Source organism: Acanthaster planci, linkage group LG16 (assembly GCF_054643075.1).
Source record: "Acanthaster planci isolate LZ-2023a linkage group LG16, COTS_SCS, whole genome shotgun sequence".
Lineage (NCBI taxonomy): Eukaryota > Metazoa > Echinodermata > Asteroidea > Valvatida > Acanthasteridae > Acanthaster > Acanthaster planci.
The window spans coordinates 12066561-12092060 of record NC_141792.1 but is presented as its reverse complement, the minus strand read 5'-3'; the positions used below and the strand labels follow the sequence as shown (position 1 = coordinate 12092060).

The 25500-nt window shown below is 43.2% G+C and overlaps 3 protein-coding genes across 3 annotated transcripts; 1 reads left to right on the top strand and 2 right to left on the bottom strand.

Moving 5' to 3' along the window:
- Positions 1-280: 280 nt before the first annotated feature.
- On the top strand, positions 281-10223 carry LOC110979070 (dnaJ homolog subfamily C member 16-like). The gene is made up of 15 exons (XM_022234572.2): positions 281-599; positions 1175-1241; positions 2047-2371; positions 2591-2778; positions 3176-3439; positions 4438-4568; positions 4900-5092; positions 5333-5518; positions 6258-6343; positions 6999-7082; positions 7317-7367; positions 7699-7755; positions 7919-8074; positions 8461-8573; positions 8720-10223. Exons 1-15 carry the CDS (start codon positions 433-435, stop codon positions 8965-8967), a joined length of 2316 nt encoding a protein of 771 aa, XP_022090264.2. The 5' UTR covers positions 281-432; the 3' UTR covers positions 8968-10223.
- Positions 10224-10710: 487 nt separating this feature from the next.
- Positions 10711-17308, bottom strand: LOC110979071 (7SK snRNA methylphosphate capping enzyme-like). Its single transcript, XM_022234573.2, has 4 exons — positions 15463-17308; positions 14371-14589; positions 13759-13885; positions 10711-13209 (listed from the first exon to the last, which is right to left on the bottom strand). Exons 1-4 carry the CDS (start codon positions 16861-16863, stop codon positions 12701-12703), a joined length of 2256 nt encoding a protein of 751 aa, XP_022090265.2. The 5' UTR covers positions 16864-17308; the 3' UTR covers positions 10711-12700.
- Positions 17309-19118: 1810 nt separating this feature from the next.
- On the bottom strand, positions 19119-22909 carry LOC110979019 (trypsin-like). The gene is made up of 5 exons (XM_022234461.2): positions 22751-22909; positions 22112-22268; positions 21259-21515; positions 20329-20468; positions 19119-19787 (listed from the first exon to the last, which is right to left on the bottom strand). Exons 1-5 carry the CDS (start codon positions 22791-22793, stop codon positions 19602-19604), a joined length of 783 nt encoding a protein of 260 aa, XP_022090153.2. The 5' UTR covers positions 22794-22909; the 3' UTR covers positions 19119-19601.
- Positions 22910-25500: the final 2591 nt, after the last annotated feature.

Genomic DNA, 25500 nt, shown 5'->3' with positions numbered 1-25500 from the left:
AAACGTCCAGTAGGCCCTACTGCAGCCCTTTCGAGTATACTAGTTAGGAACCTAAGAATGGAAAGCAGTTTTGTAACTGATATAAGGCTACCCTGTATAAATAAAACAATTATTATAAAGAACACATTCAATTTGTTCTTCACATATATGAATTGTAAGTTTAAAGATTAAATCTCAAAGCTGGCTCATAATGACTGAGACTTGTAGGTTTTGGGGAATAATTTTGTAACGCCACCACGGCATCTGCAGACGACAGCGCAAGGATTGGGTCACACGTTATTTGCAGAGCTGCCCTGTGAATAGCCTTCAGCCAATCCGTTTCGCACCCAGACTCCAATAAAAGGAAAAGACAAGAAAGGTCGGATTTTCACCAGTCTACGATCTGATCTGCTTGGTTATTTCGTCTTTCCGTGTAAATTTTGGACAGCAAAAATGGGAGAAAAAATAATAATGTGGTTAATTTTTGTGGTTGTGATATTTAGTTTTGTGCTACCATGTGTTTCATCTGACTTTACTGATCCTTACTCTGTTATTGGTGTGAGTAGAACGGCCAGTCAGAGGGAAATCAAAAAGGCTTACAAGAATCTCGCTCGACAGTGGTAAGAACATGACTTGACAATAGGCCGGCTAGGCCTCACACTGGAAATGGAATATCAATCTGATTCGCATGATCAGAATTTCAGATAATATGCAACAACATTGTGACAAAATATCATAAGTCGTTTTATTGTGTTCAATATTTACATTTACTATACATGTATTTTCCAGGTCCTTTATTGTGCCACTTACTGTGAAAACCCATGAGACTTGACTATAGGTGGCAAAACTAGGGACCTGGTGACTTTGCCATCATGGACTTTAGGGCCTATAGCCCAACGTTAGGCCTATTGCAAACACAGTAAAAAATGACTTGTCTGAACCTGGAAGAAATTTCCAATTTCGCATAAAAAAAAATGAGATTACATGATAATGTAGACCCTGGGACTCTCTTTGAAAATGTGGTCCACTCTCTAAAAACTTTGTATACAACCACGAAAATGATGTCAGGAATTTTAAGAAGAATGTTCATCATAACTGAACTGTAGTCCTATGTATATCGACATGTAAAGCATCAACATGGTTTGCAATTAATGCTTTGGTTTGAGTATAATTTGAATTACACATAAAATTTCAGGCATCCTGACAAGAACAGGGAGGAAGGGGCTGAGGAGAGATTTATTCAGATTCAGCAGGCATACGAGGTAATCCGCTGTGCAGTCTGTGAAGACATGAGCACTGTATGTCTTTTATGCATATCATAATAGAATTTTACTATTTCACAAATTTATATACATCGTCACCGTTTTCACAAAGAGACAAAGGTATCTGAAGAGAAAAATCCAGGTTTCGAGAAAATCGCATTTACACGTAAAGTTGGTCTCTGTTGCAAACGATCATTTCCCCAAGACTTTGACTTTCCCTTGATGACAAAAAAGCTACCTCGTGAAAGATCTTAAGTGACACAAAACCACAAAATCATATTTGTAGGAATCAATTAAAATTGTTTATTTCGTAAACGAGCACATTTGTCTGTTCATGAAAATGCTGGAATTTGTGCCCATTTTGTCTCTTTGTGGAAACGGTCCATATTGCGTGAGTGCCAGGTGCAAATTATTACATTTGGCTACATTTCCTGAGTCACTTTTATCTCTTCCTGAAAACAGTAAAACGTATTTTGCCTTAGAATGGTAACGTTATATCTTTGAAGGACGACTTTCTCTCTTCATGAAAACCGTAAATGTAGATTAAGTTTCATTTTGCCCGTCGCAATCATGGTGACTTGCCTGATTAATTTAGATTTGGTAAAAAATTATTATACCATTCTGTAGGCAGCAGTTAGCCTTGCTGATTTTGCTGAAAAACAGAAATTTGAAAAAAAAATCATGATTTGGGGCACCTTTCTCTCTTTGCAAAACCGGTGATGTCATGTAAGCACTGTGCAACCAATTGAGATTCGGTCATTTTTCACCCAGAAATTGAAATGGAATTACATTGCTGTATGCGTAGATTTTGTCCAACGAGGAAAAGAGGGCAGAGTATGACCTATACGGCCACGTGGACACCGGCAATCGGCCCCACCGCCATCATCACCGGCACGACCCCTTCGCTGGCTTCCACTTTGGCCAGGACGGCTTCCAGTTTCGCTTCACCAACCAGGGCTCGTCGGCTGGCTCAGACTCCCGCCGGGTCACGCTGGACAGGTTTGAGCGCGGCATCCTGCCGGAGAGCCAGCGTAAGCCCTTCCTGCTGTTTGTGACGGGCGACTGGTGCTTCAGCTGTGTGCGGGTGGAGGAGGTGTGGAGGGACGCCGTACTTGAGCTGGAGAAACTTGGTCAGTCTCTTCCAATATTCTCCAGCGTGCTGCAAATCAGTTGCCTGTGTTTCTCTGCACTTCAGTATTCAAATTATATCAAGTTCATTGTAAAGTAGGAGGATTAATGTAACAAATTGGCGTATGACATTAAAACAGCCACTATTTTTATATTTCCTGTGGACATTGTCAACAAATGCACCTTTATATAACATGAAACTACCAATATCTCATTTCTAGGCATTGGTATGGGGACGGTGTATGGGGACTATAGCCGACCATTGCTGAGAAAGCTAGGGGTGTACCAGTGGCCCTCCATAGTGGGCGTCATTGAGGGCAAGGTCGTCATCTTTGACAGGAAACAAGTCAATGTTGAGAAGTTGAAGCAGTTTGTGCAAGAGCTCCTTCCGGCTCATGTGATCTTGAAGGTAGGGACCTTCTCAACACTCGACCTCTCTCCCTATTTCAGCTTTTTACCTGAGCAGAAGCACCCCCTCATCGGTTGAAAAGAGCCATGCTGGTCAGGAGTGTTCATTTTGGTAGCAACACGCACGCAACGCTTTCATCTCATAGTCGTTCATGAACCCGTGAAGAGAAGTTCCAACAAAGGAGCCTCCATTGCTAGGAAAATTGCTCTCTCTCTGTCCAGCTCGGGGCTGATAGGGCAACAAATAATTTGGAAGCTTGATTATTGTCTGAAAAGATTCAGCAACAGAGAATGCAGCGTCAGAGCAACCAATTGTAAACTTGAGTGGGAGCCTAAAGTAGATTTGTCACCCATCAGTGAATTTCTCGTGGCAATGGATTCCTTGTTTCTCTTTCAAGGTCACAGATGCAAACCAGGAGATGTTTTTCTCCGGTTGGCATAACGACAACCGGCCTCGCTCTCTCCTCTTCTCCCGTCGCTCCGGTCCGTCTCTTCTCTACCACCTCCTGGCATTCAAATACCGTCACCTTCACACCTTTGGCTTTGCCCAGAACCAGGGAGAGGAAACGACGGAACTCGTCTGGAAGTTCGACGTATCGGCCCACGAACCTACCTTGCTCATCTTCAAAGAAGACGGTGAAGAATACGTGGAAAAAATTCAGGTACAAAATCTTGAGATGGGTCACTTGAGAACAATTTTGTGTTGCCTCCTTCCAACAAACAAGTGTGAAGTAATTACAAGAATCCATAGTTCGCAATTTTAAGTGGATAGAACAGAAATAATAGAGATTTCCTTCATTTATGCTAAATGCTGTGTAACACTGCTTAACCACTTGCCTCCGGGGTTCCTGGTACCGGGTACCCCGAGCCGGGGATGCCCAAAATGGGACATTGGAGCTGGGCCTTGTAACAGAAGACTGTACTCAGAACAAAAGACCGAGCTGCTGGGAATTGCCATCATTTTCAGTTGGCAGTAGCAGAGGTAATCTGTCCTTGTTTTGAAACCGTGTATCACTGTTTGCGGCATTCAGCGCCTGCGGATTATCAGCGGGGACAGAATTTCTCAAGCACTCCAGTGATGAGCGATACAGCACCACTGCACGCCAATCTGGCCACATTTGAAAAGACACCACTGCCATTCAGCAACGCACTGGGCCAATTTAGGGAACAAAGTAAAGTATGCACCATCGCACAATCCGGGCTCTCTTTACTGGGCAGCAGGCCTGGTTGCAAACTCAGGCGTCAATGGAGGTTGCCTGTCAAATTAGAGTAGCCACCAGACAGTCATTTGTGTAGGTTAATTTTTAAGGACCCATGTTAAAATTTGACCCTAAGAAAGGCATGCTTTGCATTTGCACATTTAGGTTTATGCACAGCAGCCATCTTCTCAGTCAGTGCTTTTGATATGCACAAAAGGTCTACTCATGTGTATCTCTATGGAACAAAAACACCGACCAGGAAGATGGCTGCCATGCAGAACATCTACATGTATAACTTGAGAGGCCTTGACCAGCGACCAGAATGCTGCGGGTTTGAGGTTTGTTAGGCAATTTAAGAAACCCAGAACATCCAGCGCCAACGTAAATAGTTGGAATCCTTGCACAGTTTGTAGCTCTGAAAATTATTATTGGATCTCCTCTCTTTCCGTTTTGACCCTTAGTCTTCAAAGATTGATACCTCCCTGCTCGAAGATGCCGTCTCCAGGAACCAGTACCTGTTTGTACCCCGTTTGACGTGCCAGCCGGTGTACGAAGACCTGTGCCCAGAATCTCCTGGGGTGTATGGACGAAGGTAGGAAACGTATTAGGGCAATGGCAGTCTTCCTTCAGCAAAAAGAGGGTTATGCTGCTCTAACAAATAGATTTAAATCTTTGATGAAGTTACGAGTAATTTCTATTATCATCAGCAAAGAAAGAAGTGTGTTGCATCTGACAGGCTTATAGTTGTGTTTCTGTGAGGGAAACCACCACCAGCTGATGGTTCCCAACTTAGCCACCCTACTAAGCCAGCTGAATGGCTGAGTTAGTTGAACATCGGCACAGCATTCTGGAGGCTGCAGGTTCACATCGCTTCCAGCCTCTTGTTCATTTTTTGTTGGTATCATCTTCTTTTCCATTGAAAGATTCTGCATCATCCTCATCACCAAGAACCCCTCGGTCCACAAGGAGCACCGCGACTTCTTCCGTCATGTGGCCAAGACCACGGACTCCTTCCCGGCAGACGTGCGGCTGGCCTACCTCTACCAGGAGACCCAGCAGGAGTTTGTGAAGGCGCTGGGCCAGTTGGCCCGCTTTGATTCCGACGGCTCCATTCCCGTAAGTGGGACTTCGGCACCATAATTCCAGCATTGTACTCATGAGAAATATCCTCCAATCTCCCAAATGACTGAAAGCCTTTTGGTCATTGTCTTAAAATCTTTGTTTGAAATTGTTGCTTAAAAGACGGTTTTCAACTTAAAAACTAAGGATCTTGTAACTTAATCTTTACTTAGCTAGTCTTCAGCAATCACACTGCACCATGACTTTACAGAAGTTTTCTTCTTTCAATGTTTGAAGGTTGCTGTCCTTTGGAGACAGAATGGCAGAAAGGTGGCATATGATTGGCTGCCCGAGGGTTGGCATGGCAATGAACCGCACAAAGACAAGGCAAGACTGGACTTCTTCCTGCAGCAAATCGTGGACAAAAAATTCAAGCTGGGCTTCCAGACAATTCTACCAGAACTGAAAGATGAGAATGCTCCAGTGAGTTTATTTTTATTCTTTTAATAATTTTCAAACTTTGATGCCTACTTTTCCACTGATAATTTTAACTGAAGTCCATTTGCAAATGACGTGTTGTGTGATGATGTTGATACTGACTTAAGAAAAGACTATAATGGGCTGTGCACATTCTGATGCAAATTTATCATGCCGAGCAAAAGTCAGCTGGAGACCATTAAAAAAAAAATGAAAAGTGAATGGCCTTTTTGCACTGGTAACCTGCGGGCCAATTTCATAGAGCTGCTTAAGCACAAAATTTGCTTAAGCGCAAAAAAACCTTGCTTAAAAAACCAAAGGTTACCAGCTTAAAATCTATGTGATTGTCATGCTAACCAAAAGACAGGTGAACACCATGCCAAGACAATATACATCACATGGAATTTTGGCTGGTAACCTTATTTATTAAGTAAGGTTTTTTCACGCTTAAGCAAATTTTGTGCTTAAACAGCTCTATGAAATTGGCCCCTGATTTTGCTAATACTTAGCAAAGCTTAGCTCAGCAAAGTTCCAGCTTGGCAGCACTATGGCCCCAGCATGTACTCACTGTTTGTCTCACGCTGATAAGCTTGCGTGAACAGACAGATAGTGCCGTCTACCTGGCTGCAATTTGTTATGTAAATTGTTATGCTCCCGATCTCACTTCAACATTTAAATAAAAAACAAAATCATGTCCAGCTTGCACAGTGTATAAAAATTACTTCTCTTGTTTTGTTTTTTTCAGCACTGGATCTTGCAATGGGTGTACAGTTTCTGCAACCTGTTTGTAACGGCTGCCTCCTCCTTACAGCAACTTGTGTTCACCGCCTGGTGAGTAGGGGCCAATTTCATTGCGCAGCTTAAGCAAACAATTGGTTTAAGCGTGAAAAACCCTTGCTTGACAAATCAGGTTATCGACCAAAACTTCTTGCGATGTACGCTATATTGTTTTGGAATGGTATTCACCTGTCTTTTGGTTAGCATGACAATCACATAGAGTTTGAGCTGGTAACCTTTGTGCTTAAGCAATTTCTGTGCTTAAGCAGCTCTATGAAATTTGCCCAATACAAAATGAATTTAAAGTTTCTCTTAGTTTATAGATTCAAATGAGGTCTCAGCCTTCAAAGTTTTATGCAAATTAGTGTTTCTGAGGTGAAGAAACAAATTTTATGTTTGAAGCCATCCATCTTTAATAAGTTTATACCCTTGGTATTAAAACTGGATTTGAACTAATCTGACAGCTCGGGCAAGCCTGATGGTCGAGTGGTTGTCTATCATCGCAAGCAGAAGGAATTGGGTTCAAGTCTACTTTTGAACACAACAGGCACTGTAGCTCCTTTTAAAAAGCCTGCCCGCACCTTCACGTAGGTTTTGTTAGTTGGGTTGTCAAACGTCCTGGAGTTTGGTTGGGGCGTCCATGTATGAGCAGGAACGAATACCTTTTATTGCATCTCATGATTTGCGAAAATCCCACTTGTCATTTTAGGAATGAGTCTTCTATCGCAGTTCTGGTCGTCCTGGCGTATCTGTTGGCATTCCTCTTTGCATTTGCTGGACTTCGACATGCAGGGTAAGAGGTCGCGATTCACGTATTTATAGACTGATTGATGTGAAACTGATTTTGTCTAAAAAATCCAATTCTTTCTTTTTATTTCTTCAAACATGGAAATCTATACAGCTGGGGATTAGTGCGGCAATTTCTTTTAAAGGTCAAACTAATTTCGTCGAAGTGTGTGGTTGTGTTTACTGTTACTGGAAGTAAGTTGATTGCACCATTAATTTTCAGTGTTCCTTCTACTTGCAGTAAAGAAACCATGGAGCCTGGATCCGCTGGAAATATGTCGCGAGGAAAAGGGTAAAAATAGTCCTATTTAACCTTGTTTGTTCCCCTCTGTATACCCCAAAACTCCCTGGACACTCTTGTGAAGAATATTCTGGATTCCTCAAAAATCCTCTACTGTGCAGGAAGCTTACCAATGGCCCATTGTTTATACTTAAACCTTCAGAGTGGATCAAACCCCAGGCAAATTAATACGAGCCAGGCTATACCGTCAATTTAGAAATCACAATTGTTTTTACCCACTGCGTACATTCTCATTAACGTGCATGTAAAACTTATTTTTCCAAGTAGTCCGCTTTTGCTCCTGTTTTGAACTGATCACACCTATTCCTTTTGTTCTCATCAGATATGCATCAGAGGTCAGAGGTCACTCACAACCAGACAGCTCCAATCTTCGACTGAGGTAGAGTCTCAGATTAAAATGGCCTTCAACTGTAACCAAAAGAGGATGTCTGTCACATACTGTGTGTTGAATAGTTTTAAAGATAGTAGGTGTGATTAGGATTTGAAATGCCAGCTTCTTGTCGAAGTGTTTATGAAATTTAATCAACCGTTTCCTTTTTCAGGCACATCCACATGCAGGAGCTGAACGAGTTAACTTATGAGAAGTTCTTGGCCAGTGGAAGACAGGGTCATATCCTGTTGCTTCTCCTGACAGACGAGGGCAGCAAGGACACGCTGTTTCAGCTCTTTAAGCAGGAAGCACACATGCACATAGCGAGGTACACGTCTCTTGGATATTGGTTGGGCCAATCCAGGATCTGACTCTTGGAGTGTAATCGGGGTGTGTGGCGGGGGGGGGGTGTACAAGCCTGCAAAGACTCCATCTGATGTAACGAAAATGCTACCTAAATGTTTCAACCGAATGGCATTTGCCCAGAAGTTTTCAAATTAAATGGCAATATTGTTTTCAATATCTTTGGTTGGGAGCCTAAAGGTCTGGCCAGGCGAGGCAGAAGGTTATGCAAAGCTGAGACTTGACAAAAGCCATTAGTTTCCTCATTTGGCTCTCATGATACGGTAACACAGCGCCCTCAGCAGTTCATGCACAGATCCAATGCCTCATTCAACAGACTATGGATTTGTCATGTATTGATTTGATCCACAGTCACCCATTCCTGATACCAGCCTTCTTGATGTTGGACAAGTACAGACGGTGGCTGGGAAGTCTAAGATCCCACAGTGAGGACCCGCCGCCGTTTGCCACACCCAATGGCTTAGGTAAGTTCAGCATGGAAACCAGGCTATAAACAGCTTAAATGCAGCAGAGAATGTGATATTGAGTAGAGCATCTCAGATGAGTCCAGTGGATTTGGTTTTTTAGAGACTTTCTTTACATTTTTGAGGCTTGTTTTTTTCTGTCATAGGCACCATACTAGCGATTCGCCCCTCGAAAAGTTTCTACTTTGTCTTCAAGTCCTCGCAAGGTCAAAGGTCAAGGAGGCGACGTGACGAAATAGACGTAGGCTTTGTTGGTCTCTTGGACAGCTCGGACTCTGAATCTGAGGAATATGCTGAGGCGGTCTCATTAGATGGACTAACTATGTGGTTAGATCGACTGCTGGATGGGAGTCTACCAAAGGTCACTGTGACTACATGGCCATTGCTAGAATGATGAATTTTTTGGGGAGGGGGCGGGGGTTTAGTCTGTCTTGAGATTTCACGGTCATGCACTTTGCAGCATTGCGACTTTTGCAAAAAACAATTTTCCCAGGAAAAGCCCAGCCATAACGGCCTCTTCAGAGCCAATGTTTGTTCTACTGGCCCTGGAGAATGCTGATTTACTTGCCACTCACACTTGTTGCCAACTATTGACAAGACCCTGCAAACTGTAGCCAAGTTCTGGCTTACTCATCAGCTACTCTCCCAAGGAAGATGGCTTTTTGATCAGCTGCTCTTCGGTAGGTGAGACGGTGGTTGTCATGGCGATGTCCTCTCCTCTTGAGAGAACCCTTTGTTTCCTGCTGATGCTTTTCTCACGCTTTGATAATACTGTGGGATGTACATGCACTGGAATTACCTTCCACACCACAAATACAGGAATCAGCGCATGCAGGGAGCGTCTCGGTCCTCTGGATATTGTTGCTAAGCAACAACGCAACCACAGTTACAAGTCGTGAAGCTGACATGGTATGATGCTTACACACAGGTCAAATGAACGTGCTCCAACATTGCTTCCCCCCAAGAAGGGCTGAACGCACGCCTCCAAGAGTCAAGAATGCACACAATGCTTGCATGAGTGCGCTCAGCAAATTACGTCACATTTGTGTCAGCTTGTCTATTTTGATTTGTGTGAATACTGAAAAGTTTGGATAAGAACTCAAAAAAACTTGTGACGGAGTAGCAGTTTTTGAGAAATGAGGCGAACTGCTTAAAATATAACTAAGAATCGTATTTCTGAGGAAGACTTGCTTGCGGAAACATTTTAAATGCATAGAAGTATTTCGTTTGTTGCAATATATTTAAATGACATCTCTATGGCTGTATTGAATGAGAACACGTCCTGTGTACATTTTGTTTCTTTTTAACTTATTTCAAATGTAAAAAGAAGTATAATTCCTAATACACGTATCATGATATTTATGGTTCCACATATGCAAATCCCTGTTGTCGACTTTACACATTCATTGTCTGGAACAAATTGTTTAATGACTCTGATTTATTATTGTAATTCATTCTTAGCACGAGAGGTAGACTGAGTGATTCGATTTTCAGGGGTTCAACGTTCTTCCATGAAAACAAGAAACACAGACCTAAAAGTTAAGGATGATCCCCAAACCAGTTTTACATATATGTAAAGTAAATAGTAGTGTTATATGTATGTGTAAGTCAGAAAAAGAAATTAAAATCACTGTAATCAACGGGATTTTACACTGTACTTTCAAACATCTCAAATTCTTTTGCTGAAATAACCTACAGCGACTGAGCTGAGGCAAATGTGAAAGTGAATTTAACGTCACGAAAAATTTGCCACCAAATTCCGCTCCAATTAAAGTGTGTTCCACTGTGGTGTGTTTGTGATGTGAATATTTGATCTGACGTCAAAAAATTCGCATTTGCTTTCACTCTCGCGCAAAGTCGGAACCGGCCTTAAACCCTAACCCCCAGGGTGTGCGTAAAATCATACTGAAATCGGAGGATACGGGACTGTCTAGGTGAGATTCCCATATGGCACGTATGCAGATTTTTACACGTGCTAATGTAGTGCAGTTTGTAACAAGAAAACCCTTTAGTAATGCTGGGTGCTGTGCGCAGAATCATTTGGAATAAAGGATAAAGAAATGTCTTGTCCAAGAGTTCAATTAAATCATTTTTGGTTCAACTAAAACACAACAAAATTTGTTCAGGATGAAAGAGCTTTTGAAAGCAACACTTCAAATGTTTTATTTGTGTCTCTGTATCCAACAAAATCCATGAAGATGGCATAGTAAGAGTGGACAAAGAAGCACACTTAAAACTATTGGATAACTCTTTTGAGAAATCGGCATTAATAACGTGACTTTAAAAAAACCTAAGGAACGCTTCTGAGAGGAATAAAACCATTTTGTTAACACTTCCTGATACCAAAATCGACCAAATTCCTTAAAACTTGATTCAAATGCCAATTAATTCCTTGGGGCCCAAAAGCTGAATAAACATCATTGACTTCCCACAAGTCTCTCTGATGACCTATCTTCACTGACTGGCCATATCCAGGAGGGCACTGTTACCTACAGCCGCCCCACCTGGTATTTTTGATAATGGCAACAAATCCATGCCCCCGTAGCTACATGTACAACATATCGTCCATGCATTAATACTGCTCGTCATTAAAGATAGCAGACTGTGTTAAACACAAACTAGTTTCCTCAGTCCTGACAAATCAGCCTACTGAATCAATTCTACATCAAGGGTTACGCTTACAGGAAAAAAACTGTCCAAGAGATTCAACTTAAGTTTATTTATAATGAAACCTGCCTTATCCTCGACCCTAAGGAGCAAGGACACTGAATTTTGACAGTTCTTGGCAGTGCTTTAGTATAAAAAAAAAGGCAGTTAGAAGATGGGACAAACAGAGTCTAATAAAATTACTGCCGACATTAAGGCCTGACATATGGCTCTAATGCTGTAAGTGTAACCTGAAAAGCACACCCCAATCGGTGGGACTATCAGGTTTGTTTCCCTAGAGGGATGAGATAGGACACATGGGACGAATGAGCCCTCTTGGAGAAGGGATGAGTCCCCTTTCTCACACCTGTGTTACACTATGACTGCCGGTGACATCACCAGCCTATGAAATTCAGCGAGTGCCATTATCATTACAAAAGTCTTGAAGAGATTATTCTATTTCCCCAAAACAGGAAGCCGTGCCTCGTAGGGGGGGAAAAAAAAGAAAAGGGGAAAAAAAGGTCTCTTCTTAAAAGAGAATACTGCTTAAACAGGAAACCATGTAAATTGCTTGATTGAGACAAATTATTTTGGCATAATGACTTCCCTTTATAAGGGAAAAGACGTAATCCCTTAAACATAAATTGTCCCAGTTGCTTTTAGAAAGTTCATTCCAACATTGATGGTTTCACACATGAACCCCTGATGCCAGACGACTGGAGACAGAAATGTTGATACTCCACAGTGACAGAGCTCCACTGTGTGGTTCAACTAACAAATTATACAGTTCCATACTTGTAACACTCTTCATCAGATATCTTGACTTAGCTAGAGTGAAATGCGGAAAAATTCTGACCAGTGGTAGGGGAGCAAGAGCAACGGTCAAGTTTAGTGACTGGAACCTGAGGAGAACTTCAAGTAAGGAGAACTGTACTTGAAACGGTTGGCTAAAGAAACGTGATCAAGGTATCATTCATTTCTAATACATGTTGTGATTTGTTCTGCACGATAACTTCCATCTGCTGGAATTTACGAAAAAAAAAAGGATTTGAAATTCATTTCTACGGGGTGAAAATTCTTGTGAGGCATTGCATAAAAATAGTGTGTGACTACACTGTACATACATGCACTTCAAACATAAAAAGCATGCTGCTCTGAAAGCGTCTTCAATGTGAAGGAGGAAAGAATTTGGACACGCAAGTTATGAAAAAAGAACGTTACACACACTAAAATGAAAGGGAAAAAAGCACTGGTGAAATGTTATCTAAATTTAAGAGAGTATTCTTTGCAAATCAGCAATGCTAATGAAAAAAAGTGTGTTATTAAGTAATTGGAGGACAAGCTAATGATCCACAGACCTAATGATCTTGATGCAAGTACGTTTTGTTCTCAAAAACGCAAAATGCAAAACGAGAAACATGAACAGGTAGCAAACTGGCCTTAAAGGAAAAAAACAAAAGACACTTTTTTTTTCTTTGTAGCTACTTATCTGTTGTCACTTCCGCTTTGAGTTTCTTTGCTGGAGGGGTCTCTGAACCACTTTTCTTGCCGTCCTCGACCAACTCATCCACATGGAAGCTGCGTTTAGTGTCCAACTTTTTTTCTTCAGTCTCGGTTGTGGCTTGGCTCAAAGCCTGTCTCTTTGGAAGATGGTCCGACTGTTCAACTTCCACACTGTTCCCTTTGTCGTCTCGTGATGCCTGCTTGCCGTCGTCCGGCTGGGGGTCCATGCTCGTGCCTTGGCAGGTGGAGACAGCAGCGCACTCCCCCTTGGCACAAGATGACTCTAAAGGTCTGCTACCAATCTTGTGGGGAACGGCAAGGGGTGTGCGGTCACCAGTAGAGGGCGTGTCATGCAAGGTGGGCACCACAAGTTGTTCCATCTTGCTCGTCGTCGACGAACAGCCGGGGCTGGGAGGCACCTCTGGCTTGGCTATGCCATCTCTGGACGTGGTCAACTTTGTGAACATCAGAATTGGGCGTCGGAAACCTGAAGTGCAGAAGAATGTTTTTTTCATTAAATGTCTGCCTTCTCATTAGAAATAAAAATTTTAAATCCATCAAAATGCCCCCGCCCCCCAAAAAAAAAACAACCAGGTTTTGTTCTTGGTGAAAAAATGCAACTGATAAGGTTGTAAATAAATTTAATTACAGAGGGATTTTACATCTTTCAGGAATCCAGGGATAATTTTACAACATGAATAATATTCATGACAATGAGTAGTCCTGTACATGCAAGTCCCAAATTTTGGACTAAATCTGGTTAATGAGGTATAAATGCACAGTCATTTGAAATGGGAAAAGTTGCTGAAAAGCTTTTACTTTACAATACAAGATGTATTGCCCCAAATGTCTGGGCTTCCCTTCAACACCAAATCACACTCTGAAACAAATGCATGCCTTCGACCCTTCGTCAGACGAAACGACCCAGCGTATCAACTCATTGCCCCACCTAACACACCCAAAGAGTTTACGTCCTGCGGTCTGCAAGTCCGCCCGGCTGTTCCAAGCAAACAAGAGAGGGCTCCCACACCCATACCTTTGGACTTGTTGAGCGGCGTCCCAATAGTCTCACAGCTTGAGAAACCAACGTGGCTGGACAGGAGGTAGTCCTTGAACTTGTCAGGCTTGAGCTGGATCTGCTTGAAGTTCCTGTAAATCGTCTCCTGCAAGAAAGAAACGTCAATTGTTTGACAAATGTACTTTGACAAAAGAAGGAGAGTTTTAAAAGTTCAGAGCTCATTTCATTTTTCTCTTAGTCTTACAAAACTTCACAAAAGAACAGTTAAATGTCCCATTATGTAACTACCCTTTTGATCCATGAATGACGACCTTTCAACCCATCAATTTTCTACGAAAATGACTATTTACCTTTTGTCAATGACCATTTGAAACCAGTTATATTGGGTCTAATAGCCGTGCCATCAAAAACATAGTGGACCTGTAACTTCTGACCAATGCCCTTTGACCTCAGAATACAGCCTTTGACAAAATGACCCATGCGACAAATGAGATCCATCCAAAGGACTGACTTTCAAACTTTCAAACAAATGACGTCCCTCTTCCCCCGGGTTAACCCTCTTTCATCCAGTCCAGTGACAGACTTTCTTTACACCACTGACCTCTGACCCTATGTCCCATGAAAACATACCGTCAGCTTCTTCTTCTTGGTGTAGGAGGGCCAGGCCTGGGACTCTAGGATCAGCCTGCCTCCAGGCCGGAGGCAGAGAAAGATACGACGGAACATCCGCTTAAGTCCCGCATCCCCCCAGTTGAGATGGACCCACTTGGTGACGCTCAGACACAGAACAGTGTCATATTCCGGCTTCTGCATCTCCATGATGTCATCATTTTCAGGAACAAAGTTAGCCTAAGATATAAACAACATTTAGAAGTTTGGTTTGGGTATTACAATCAAACCAAACAATGTTTGGATGTGTGAATAATTCTACTAAAACACTTTAACCCTAACCCTACATAATACCACAAATTACTACTTGTAGTAAAACGTAGTAATCAGCACTGCCACTTGTAAGAGGACACGACCGTATTGTTCTTTGAAGCCATAAAATACAACAGAAAAAACAATGTATCATACAGTGCTGTGGCACTATGAATGCATGGCTTTACTGTTCTCTGTACAAATAACAATGGAAGTAACCTAGCCAGAAGTAGTAATCTGTAGCGCTAGGTCCTTCAGGCTCAGGCTATTACTTAGTAGTTTGTAGTACATGTAGTGAGTATTGTAAACCAAAAACATGCTTGGTGGTTAGGGTTAATTGATCCTAGAGGGTAGCATATTTTTTTGGAGTCGATTACTTTTTGAGTATCAAGTTCTCTGCTAAATACATGTCGGAGGAAACAAAGCTAATGTACCAAACATGAGCATTTGATGATTCAGTATGTGAACATAGATAACAAAGAAAACTGATCACTGTATTCTATCACGGTTGAATAAAAATTAAGTTTTTAGGACAAAAGTACCCAGCTGAGTACTATTCTCCTTAAAACTTAAATTTTACAAACACCGGGGTGTCTTAAGTCTAACAGCTAGTTTGTAATCCAACCTTTGTGCGTTTACAATCAAATGCCTATGCACTCCAGCTTTATTCCCTCTTACCCAGTTCAATACAGTATTTGGCAGAGAACCTTGGTACTTGGAAAGTGCCAAGTACAACACCGAGAGGCAAAAGGCATCCCCACAAGTAGCAGATTTACAAATGAATTTGGCTGGAGAGCTTACACATCTGAAAAGCATATTCCCAGGGAACTTTGCCGTGGTCTTTCTCCTCTCAGCTGGTTGTTCGGTTGAATTTATTGGCCCATACGTTTTCTCCATGGATACGGGGAATTTCTGATGCCCGGGATTTTTGTCCATTTCAAGGCAGTGGCGAATGTTCTTCCGGGCAATCCCAATCAGAGTTGCGTCAATGTCAATTCCGGTGATCCTCTGCGGAGCAAAGTTCCTGGCCAGGTAGAGGGTCAAGTGACCAGAGTTGCAGCCAATGTCCAGGCAGGTTTTCCCCTCAAACCATTTCCTCTTCAGGAAGGGGATTCTAGAGTCGTCTTCCTGGTCGGGGTTTCGGTAACCGTAGTACCGGTGGTAGTTCCCATACTGAAACTTCTTATTCTGTTCTTTGAACTTTGGTAACTCTTTGCTCGTTTGGCGTTTGTACCTGCGCTTCTCAGGTGTCCTGTCCCTCTTGGGAGGGGGTGTCTTTTTGTCCGGGCTGACCTCTTTTGGCTTGGAATCTGTTCTCTCGATCAGCAGAGCCCTGGAGATTTTTGCCGTGGGCTCCTGCTTTTTACGTTTACGATAAATTTGGCTCTCAGGGATGACCGGTGAAACAATTTTATCCACTATCTTGGAGGTGCTTCCGTGGTGCTGCAGTCTTTTGGCACCTTCCAGATTCAGATTGGATGGCTTGCTCTTGATAATCGTGGCTTCGTCAGCACTGTGCGACTCGGTTATCTTGTCCATGCGTTTCTTGCGCTTCTTGCTGGCCAATTTTGGGGTCAGGGTTCGTGTCAGGCTAGCCACATCGTCCACCTCTCCACAGACTGTGTTCAGCTTGAGCGGATCGCTCAAGTCGATCGGAACCAGCACTGGATTGGGGTCCTTGTTGATGAGCGGGAGAGGGGAGGAGATGGGCGTGGCTGCATTCAGGCAGCGCGAGACCTCTTCGTTGCACAGACTGTTCAGGTTCAAGGGGTCCGTGATGCTTCCTCCCATCAGGAACTTTGGGTGGGAAGCACTGCGGTCTGTGGTCTTCCGACGCTTCCGCCCTACCTGTTTGTGATTCCCAGGATTTGACACCGAAGCATGTCGTTTCTTCTTTGCACTCACCTCAACTGCCGAACCATCATCATTTGATCCTGACAATCGCCTCTGATTGTCTAATTCATGGAGACAAGCTTGTTCGAGTTTCACTTCCGAGTTCTTGCTGTTTGCACTGGCCTGACTGGGCACACTGCCACTTGGACAACTCCCAATATCATCTTGATCATCACTGGCCTCCTTGGCCATCCAGTTCTGGTGCTCAGAAACTTCACAAATGCTGGATCTATCCACAGTATCTGGCCTCAAATTCCACGATTCTGGGTGGCCAGTACTTACAGGCAAAGCTTCTGCCTGACTAGACATGATGGACAACACGGGCTGGTGCGGCAACCTCAAGTCCACGTGCTTTTGTGTACAACCACACACAGGTCAAAGGCCATCGATGATCTGACGATGTCGATTTGCATAACACCAAGACCTACATAAACATGGTGCTTAACAGCGATTGTGAATGAATGCCCACCAAAGTACGACCAACATCGAGATAGTCACGTCCTAAAATACGCGCTTGAGCACCGCCTTGTTGCACAATTCAGAGGACAGTATCGCAACCCAGCTCATGGGCTGCCAGACAGTTAACTTTGTGAGGAGTATTACGAGACTTGACGCTCCTAACCGACCAAAAAATGATACATTCTACCCAGAACCGACGTCTCAGACGTCCGTACGATACCACTCGTACACTGTACATTATGCGTGCACCACTCGATGCTTTCGTGTACAAACGCATTGACCACGTACGCATAGAATGATGTACATGTATCTTCAATACATCACGTTCACCAACGTTAAGAAAACGTTCAATCTTCGTCACGAGGGGGCGCTATTCGTAAAAGCGTTGCCGGTTAAAAAAGCTGCCACATGAATGTCTCAATAGTTGGAAGCAAAATAATTACTGTGTGTCAGAGCCGCATATGGACAGTTCTAAAGCAAAAAATAGCTGCAAGCTGTAGTGCACGCATAGTGAATAGCAGTTTTGGTCCCAACGTCTGAAGATGGCGCTACTCTATTTATTATGCAGCTTTGGAGCGCTAATGCGCTCTGGAGCGACTAACATAAGGTGGTCCTCTTTTAGTGTCCGGCCCAAACCGTAATACACACTCGGAGACGTTTGGGATGTGACTGTGAAAGCCTCCGAAGAATATTGAAAGTTAACTGTCTAATCGTCTTGTAAAACACTAATTTAGGTGCCAGGATAAGAAGTTTTTTTCTGAACAAAATTAGCAGTTGGACACATTAGCACTGGACAACTTGCCCCCTGGCCCTGCCAGGCTCCCAAAAGTGGATGGGAAGGGGGGTGCTATGGGGATTTACCCTTGAGTCAAGCTTTTGGAAAAATGAAAAGAAAGGGCGATGCTTTGGGTACGTCTCATTTCAATTTTAAAAAACATAAAAAACGCCTCCAAATACAACTTTACCCCTCAGGACGACCGTAAAAGGTTTCATTATAAAATCCAAATTGGAAAAGAAAAGTTTGTCCCCACCAAAAACTTTGGCTCTGAATCTGTCTGTCCTTGTCGTCCCTCCTTCTGCCCCCGCTAGATACCCTAGCCTGTTAGGACTGGGACATATGTTTGGTGACGTAAAGGAAATACAGTAGAACACTTACAACATTATTAATAACAAGGTCTTTTTGGATCTTTACAAATTACCTTGTTTTAACAAGTATTATCAATAACAGAAAAAAGAGAGACTTGTGACCTGACATATTGTTTGTTATGAACATGAAATTGCTTTATCAGTGCTCTTCCTATTGTGTGTTCAAATAATTACGTCGGTGAAGACGAGCGTACCGTGCCCTGGCCAATATGTTTCATTGAAACTTTCTCGCGTGACCACTGATTTTACACTCTCTCGGCAAGCATTTCATTAATGAGCCCCGAGCTGGACCAAGAGAGGGCGCAATTTTCTTGGCAACGGAGGTTCCTCTGGTACTGGTGGCGCTTGACAAACTATTTGCAAGCGTTAAGGTTGTATCGCTACAAACATAATGAACACTCTTATCAATATGGCTCTCCTCAACCGATGAGGGAGTGCTTCTGCTCAAGGCGTATTCCTGCCGGCAAACGTATTCTGTGATCCCACTTGCAGTTTACAATGAAAGGTGCCGGGATAGAGATATTTCTATAAATAAAGAATTTAGGTCTTGTGGATTCCATCTAAGGGTATTTTGGTCAAAATTTCCAACTTGTAGATCTGTTTTGCATGGAGGCAGGTCACTTCTAGGGAGGGAAAGATTTTAAAAAAAGAATGTTGCTGCTAACACCTGTGAGATCGGAAAGAAAATTGCCACTGTGGTCATAATCCTGCATTTTCAGGGAAACGCATTGCTAACGGGTTCTTGGGCGTCACTAGGTGGCGCCATTTCTAATTTGGACCTTTTTTTTTGAAGGCGCCAACCGTCAGGGAATGTTTTTGGGGGCATGTGTTGATCAATTCCTGAATCCAGACTTGCTTATATCTGACTAGTTTGAAGCTGTTAGGATATAGAAGTTTAGGGATTAAGAGCCGATGAAAGATCTTTCACTCATGGAAAAAATCAACTAATGAAGATAATCTCAGTTTTTATGCATTTGTTTTATTCGTTCAAATCAAAACTTAAATTTAGCATGCACCAAGGTTTTTGGTCCTGGTCTTTGAGATCGAATCATAATTATGAGGTCATGATATCAAGAACACAGGTTTTTCCAAGTAAGACACTTTTGAGACAGGAAAGAGACCTCAGACGAGGTTTGTGTAAGAGCAATGGAAGGAAAAATTCGAAAGGTCCTGTGATCCAGCTTTTTATTGTCATTTGAGATGTCCCAAACAGGAAGTGAACAAAGGGGAAAAGCTGGTAGTCGTTAATTAAGTGTGTAAACTTTGCTTGTTAAGAGCATGTTCCTCTTGCTGGATTCCAAAATTGTTTCGACAATAATTCATTTTGATATTTGTTTAATCACAGCTCTATAAGCTAAAATCGGTAGTCGAATACCGAGTGACTGCGTAGGTCTCTTCCAATCAGCGTCGCGTCCGTCCCTTGGCCACCGGTGAGCCCCTTTCTAACACCGGACGGCACCTCCAGAAGTGGATGATAACCAGCTACAGTAGTTGGCGATGTTGGTGTAGACACCAGGGTACCTAGAATCAGCGCAGCCGTAACCCCAGCTGACAACGCCCCGCAGTCTGGTGCCGCTGCTGTGATAGTTAGACCCGTAGTTGCTGACAATTGGGCCACCGCTGTCACCCTAATGTGGGGAAACCAAGCAATTCAAAGCCGTTAATCTTTGTGAACGTTAATGTGTGTGCGTGCCTGTCGCGGCGCCTGCGCCTCTGCACCAACATGCACCGCACATGCGCAGTCCAACCGAAATGGCGCCCATGCGATAACGACGTTTTACACGTATTCGCTAAGCGGCGGTTTAAGATCTTTGATATCGATCGGGAGTCACGCTGGCCGAAGTAAATCTACAATGGCATGAATGCGGCAAGCTTAGGGAAAGACAAAGGGCTACCTTCGTCACATTTTATATTGACTTTAAGGACGATTCAGGCAAGATAGCGAAAACAATGAGCTACGTAACTCGGCAACCACGCCTGCCAATGCCAACACCTCCTCCAAAAGAGATGGCTTCAAGGTGGTCCCAAGAAAGTTCAAGGGGATTGTTCACAGCGTACTAGTCTTGCACGAACATTTCACTTCAGGTCTGCGCATGCAATATACATGCAGTGATGTCAACCCCTCCACATGTATCTCGCCCTTGAACCAGCGAAACAAAAATGACCTACCTGGCAGGAGTCTTTTCCGGAAGCAGCCGCGCAATACATGTTGCCAGTGATCGATGAGGATCCATAGGCTTTTTTGCAATCACTCGTAGACTTTGCTTTAACCACCACTTCTCTCAGCTTCCTGGAACTTGACCCTCCACCTCAATAATTAAACGAAAGAGGCTTTGTTATGCAGTGAACTTGATCCATACACATCCATAAGCACTCTTCACACTGTGTTAAAAGAAGTTGGATTGAAAATCCTATGCCCAATGATAGGCCAAATCTCTTTGAAACTACCCAGCGAGCCAACTTATCAAAATGCCCAGCCAGCCACGTTTGATTGGTTGGTTGTCGCCAAAGGATTTGTGTGGAATGCCAACGTTTCGACTTTGGACGTTTCATTGATCTTAGGTAAGAAAAAGGTCCGTTTCACATATTCAGGAGTGCTAACCCTGTGGTCTCCACGAGAAAAGTCTACGGGGGAGGGGATTAGCCTGTTTTGATCTTGGCCACGACAGAAAATTAATTGAAACCAAGTGGCGTGTACCAAGAGATATCCGCGGTTTCCGAATTGTTGCAGTTAAATCTAACTCAGCCTTATTAAGATAAATGCTAATAAGCCTGTATAGTATTTGAAAACGGCCAGGTCATTCGAGAGCAACGCACCCGCCATCACGCAGTTTGATAGTGTTCAGTGCGTACGCGTGGATCGGCGCAAGGCTGTCTAGATCCAACCTCGTTCCCATGGGTAGATCTTGCCGCACCGTGTTAGGTCTCACTATGGATTGCGCGATCTAGTGAAGGAACGCGCACGGAGCCCATGGAGTCGAGGTCGGTCTAGATCAGCCTCGAGTGTGCGTATTGGTGAGGGTGTGGAATAAGCGAAGAGCGTCTCACCTTTAGCTTACGCTGTTGAATATCAAACGCATTCTTTAAAGGTAGACTTACTTGACGTTGTTCCCCATCCGCTCACGAGCAGGCTTGTCCCCGAAGAAGGCTTGCTGCTGCTGATGCTGATGGTTGAGATCTTTGAGCTGCCGGTGTTGGCACTACTGTCCAGTTTGATCAAGGCGATATCATTATCAAGGTTGCCGCTGTTGTATGACGGATGGCGACGCCAAGTCCCCCTGATAAACTGCTGACCGGACCCGCTGTGGCTGTACTTGTCATGGTATCCCAAACCTACGTAGACAGAGCTGCCCTTCCTTTTTTTTCACAAACGGAAAGCAATAAGCGAATAGTAAAATAGAAAACCTGGTTAACAAAACATTAAGGGTAGCCTATTCACGTGTTCCTTAAAACAGAGCCATATAAGCTGGGACATAAGATTGGCGGGGGACGTCATTTTGTTGTTAAAACAGTGGGTTGCGGCAGGGTCAGAAATGACACTAGGACAGATCAATGCTGGTCCAACCTTTCGTGCGAAGGAGCAAAGAAAGGACCCAAAAGGTATATGAAAACTAAATCATCGCTAGGGCTGGCTCTGCCGCGCGATGGCCTCGCATACAATCAGGCAGGCAGATGAAGAGAATAAATAAATAAACCCTATCCAATCCCTAGACATAACTTAACAAACTATCTGCGAGTTTATTTCTTTTCAAAATGATTACATTATGTACCATTTTGCTGGTAAAATTTTCATAGGCCTTTCTACCTTCGCGAAAACATATCAAGCATAAAATAAATTATGACAAAGGGATAGTTAGCCTACGTGTTGGTCCCTTCTGCGAATGTGACTGAATAGTAATGGTCGGGTGACTTGAATCAAAGGGATAAAAAAGAACTACTGGGTCATACTTACACGCAGTGGGCGGCTGTAACGACCCATCTTGAGTTGACGAGGGTACCACCGCAAAACTGGAAGTTACCACTGCTCGAGTCATAGAGGGCCACCTGGTAGGGTCTGCTGTTTGCTTTGGACTCATACCCGCCGACGATCTGTTCGCCGAGAACTGGTGCTGAAATAAGTATGGTTTGAACAGAAGTCATAATAGCGAAACTCGAGTGTGCGGTGGTTATGCTTTAACTCTAAAGAGAAACCATTAATTTTGCTTTATGGTAACTTTTCTAAAGCTGTTATACTTTACACGTAATTCAACAATCGACTGTGAAAGCCACCAGCCAGTAGTTACAGCCACTTCTTATAGACGCATGTATACTCCTAGTCGTAGCCAGTTAATCTAGACAGGACTCAATTTTCACCTTTCAGCAACATGCTTCCTTTGACCCATCCATGCTCATAATAAGTACACACATCTAGGCTGATAAATGTAAACAGTTCTCATTTATATTCACTAGAACCAAATGTAACTATAGTAATATTTTTTCCGTATGCATTCTGCTTAATATATTAAGCTACAGAGATGGCCATGATAGCGTATATGCCACGTTCATACTGAACGGTTTGCATCGCACATGAACACAATCTGCATCAACTTACCGAGTACTGCCAGGAGGCAAGCCAGAGGAACGAAGAACTTCATGATGAATATTGCCGTTGATACTATACCAGTTGTTTTCTTGAGACTTGAGCCCAAAGTACCGAGATGAGTGATTGTGGTGCTGTTTTATAGCCTGAATCAGGCTAGCAGTACGTGCCGACAGTACGTGCCGGTAGTACGTGCCACAAGCGGCGATAACCAGCCGAGCGCGGGTTGGTCGCTGACAAGACTTCTGGTAGATTTTTGTCACCTATCGTTTATCTTTATCGAGATGTTATCAAGCAAAAGAACTCGACTACAAAACAGTACCTAAACCACTTTTGGGAGGTGGCTTTTTTATCTGGCATCTCTTTGAATGGAGAATTCAGTAATGGAGGTCAGATACACGCTACAACGTTGAGCTGATTATTGTCTGGTGTGTAATGGGAACTCTAGGTAAAACAAACGGTAGATGTTTCTCCACATTTTCAAACTTTTCTATTCCAGTTCAAACAGTTAAGTTCAGATTTGTCTCGGGAAAACGCGCAAAATGCTGCACTGAATTTAATCATCGGTCACTCCAAAATAATGACCAATGGTTGTGATCCTTTCGACATTGTTTGGCCATTCAATTTAGTCAGATTGAAATCGCCGTACCCGATGATTACGCACATAATTTAAGGACTGAATTAGACTTTGTTCGACGAATTCATCGGTCGATGTACGACCATGCACAAAGATAGATAGACAGTATTCAATCATGTGACAAAATTGAAAGAAATTATCGCAAGTTGACATTCTAATGTTGCATCTATCGTACGTTCGGCAAGGGTGGACGACAACGCCCAATAGTCTTTCATTAAAAAGTGTGGCATTGCAAAAAACTGAACAAAATCCAAAATTAACGTCTAAATATTAAATCAAGCATATAAAAAGCAATGGAGTTTAGAGACGAAGGTGGAGTTTAACAAAAATGTATGAAAATTTGCGGGAAACCTAGAGTAGAGCTAAATACATGGTTTTTCATGAGCAGGTGGTGCAGAGCAAAGTGAGGATCTGCTCATCATCCATTACCGTGTCATTAAAAAACTTCTGGAGTCCTAGAAAGACTGTAGGCCTATACGGTTGAAGACGTAAAGAACGTTTTGACACAGACCTACCTTTGCTTAATTGCTACCAAAAGTTCGAGGCAAAATTATCAAAGCTTTTATCAACCCCGTTACGCAAATTACCAGTGAACCTCCGCTACAAGCGCAGATAAAAATATTGATTATTCTCCACCAGAAATAAAATTGAGTTACTAAGCCAATAACTTATTTACGTCGTTTATAAATCACAACTTATGATCAGTAAACGGACAAATATAAAAAAATCTGACAACAGAATTGGCTCATTTTGCGTGCATGCTCCCACGGGGGGTGGGGGAACAGCTTGACTGCCGCAACCAAACGTGTCAAATTCTCCCGTTGGCTTGAGCTAAAGGGTTGCTTTTAGCATTACAGTCCAGCTTTGCAGATGAAAATAGGATATCTGTCCACCCTAAAGCAGATAATGTCATGATGGGAGCCTATGTACAACACTGTGGTTCAGCTTGTCACTAATTTCCACGATTTTGTCATGGCGTATGGAAAGAAGATCTGGCTGACTGCCCCACACATCCCAGATGTAAAGAATTCCATAGCAAAGTCTACATCGCGTAATTTTCGAAATGACTTTAGGTGGAAGCCACTAAAAATCTGACAATGATATTCTTGCATCTAGTTTAAATCTGCCAAATTTTGCTTCGTGTTTTGCGGCAAGCAGACGACAGCCATCCCTACAGACGCGCGCGCTTACGTTGGACTTGTTCGTTGGTAAAGTACAATCGCTTCTATGTCTGCTCCATTCAGTTTGATTAAACAGAGTGCTCGCTGTATTAGTTATTAAGCAGGGTGAGGTTTTGGCCATGTCATACTCAAGCATAGTTTCTGACAACACTATAGCTGCGGGCAAGAATCCCATTTACCTTGCCAATAAAACGTAACTGCCTTCTCTCCCTTCCTTGATCCAGCCAATGTGCGACCGTCTGAGGCTGACGGCATGTTACTTGCCAGGGAAGCGCCCCGCGCTGACATCAATTAAGGCATTCCAGGACTCACTTTCCAAATGTTATCGACCCATCTTGGCGCTTTACCACACAACCAAACAAAAGTGCCACGAGTCTGCACTCAGGAGATAGATTTGTAGTTCTGATAATGGAAAGAGCCTCATCCAACTTGACAAACTCTGGTATCATTTCTTGGCGAGTCAATGTAACAGCTTAAACCTTACTAGGATTAATTTGTCAGCACTCGTCACACCGACACAGGGGACCGAAGTTATAGTTCTTATTCGCTAGTCAGGAGACTGATGACAGGAGCGTTTGACCTGAGGCCCATGAGAGCCTGCCACTAACATAGGCCTACGTGGAATGTGACAGTGGTTTTCAGAAATTTACCAACTCCAGGGTCTAACTATCCACCTTGAGCAGAAGTACCCCCTCATCGGTTTTAAATGTGGTTGGGAGTGTTCATTTCATGTTGGAAGCAACGCAACCTTGGTGAATGCATTTCATAGTCGTTTGTGAACCAGCGAAGTGCAGTTCCCTCCAAAGGAGCCTCGGTTGCTTGGAAAATTGCCCCCTCTCCTTGAACAACTCGGGGCCCAAAGGGACTTTCTTTTAATGACCTATTTCAATGACATTGGTTCTTCTTGTGGCTATAACATCGGAACAACATTGCCACACGTCATC

What these genes read in the sequence shown, in the direction of transcription:
- LOC110979019 (XM_022234461.2), bottom strand. Translation starts at nt 22,793, where the DNA reads ATGAAGTTCTTCGTTCCTCTGGCTTGCCTCCTGGCAGTACTCG. An exon ending in GTTACAGCCGCCCACTGCGT is followed by an intron (nt 21,516 to 22,111) that starts GTAAGTATGACC and finishes GTGAAAAAAAAG; the next exon opens with GAAGGGCAGCTCTGTCTACG. An exon ending in CGGATGGGGAACAACGTCAA is followed by an intron (nt 20,469 to 21,258) that starts GTAAGTCTACCT and finishes TTAATTATTGAG; the next exon opens with GTGGAGGGTCAAGTTCCAGG.
- LOC110979071 (XM_022234573.2), bottom strand. Translation starts at nt 16,863, where the DNA reads ATGTCTAGTCAGGCAGAAGCTTTGCCTGTAAGTACTGGCCACCCAGAA. An exon ending in GGAATATGCTTTTCAGATGT is followed by an intron (nt 14,590 to 15,462) that starts GTAAGCTCTCCA and finishes TTTATATCTTAG; the next exon opens with GCTAACTTTGTTCCTGAAAA. An exon ending in GCCGCTCAACAAGTCCAAAG is followed by an intron (nt 13,210 to 13,758) that starts GTATGGGTGTGG and finishes TCTGCACTTCAG; the next exon opens with GTTTCCGACGCCCAATTCTG.
- LOC110979070 (XM_022234572.2), top strand. Translation starts at nt 433, where the DNA reads ATGGGAGAAAAAATAATAATGTGGTTAATTTTTGTGGTTGTGATATTT. An exon ending in ACTTGAGCTGGAGAAACTTG is followed by an intron (nt 2,372 to 2,590) that starts GTCAGTCTCTTC and finishes TCTCATTTCTAG; the next exon opens with GCATTGGTATGGGGACGGTG. An exon ending in ATTCCGACGGCTCCATTCCC is followed by an intron (nt 5,093 to 5,332) that starts GTAAGTGGGACT and finishes CAATGTTTGAAG; the next exon opens with GTTGCTGTCCTTTGGAGACA.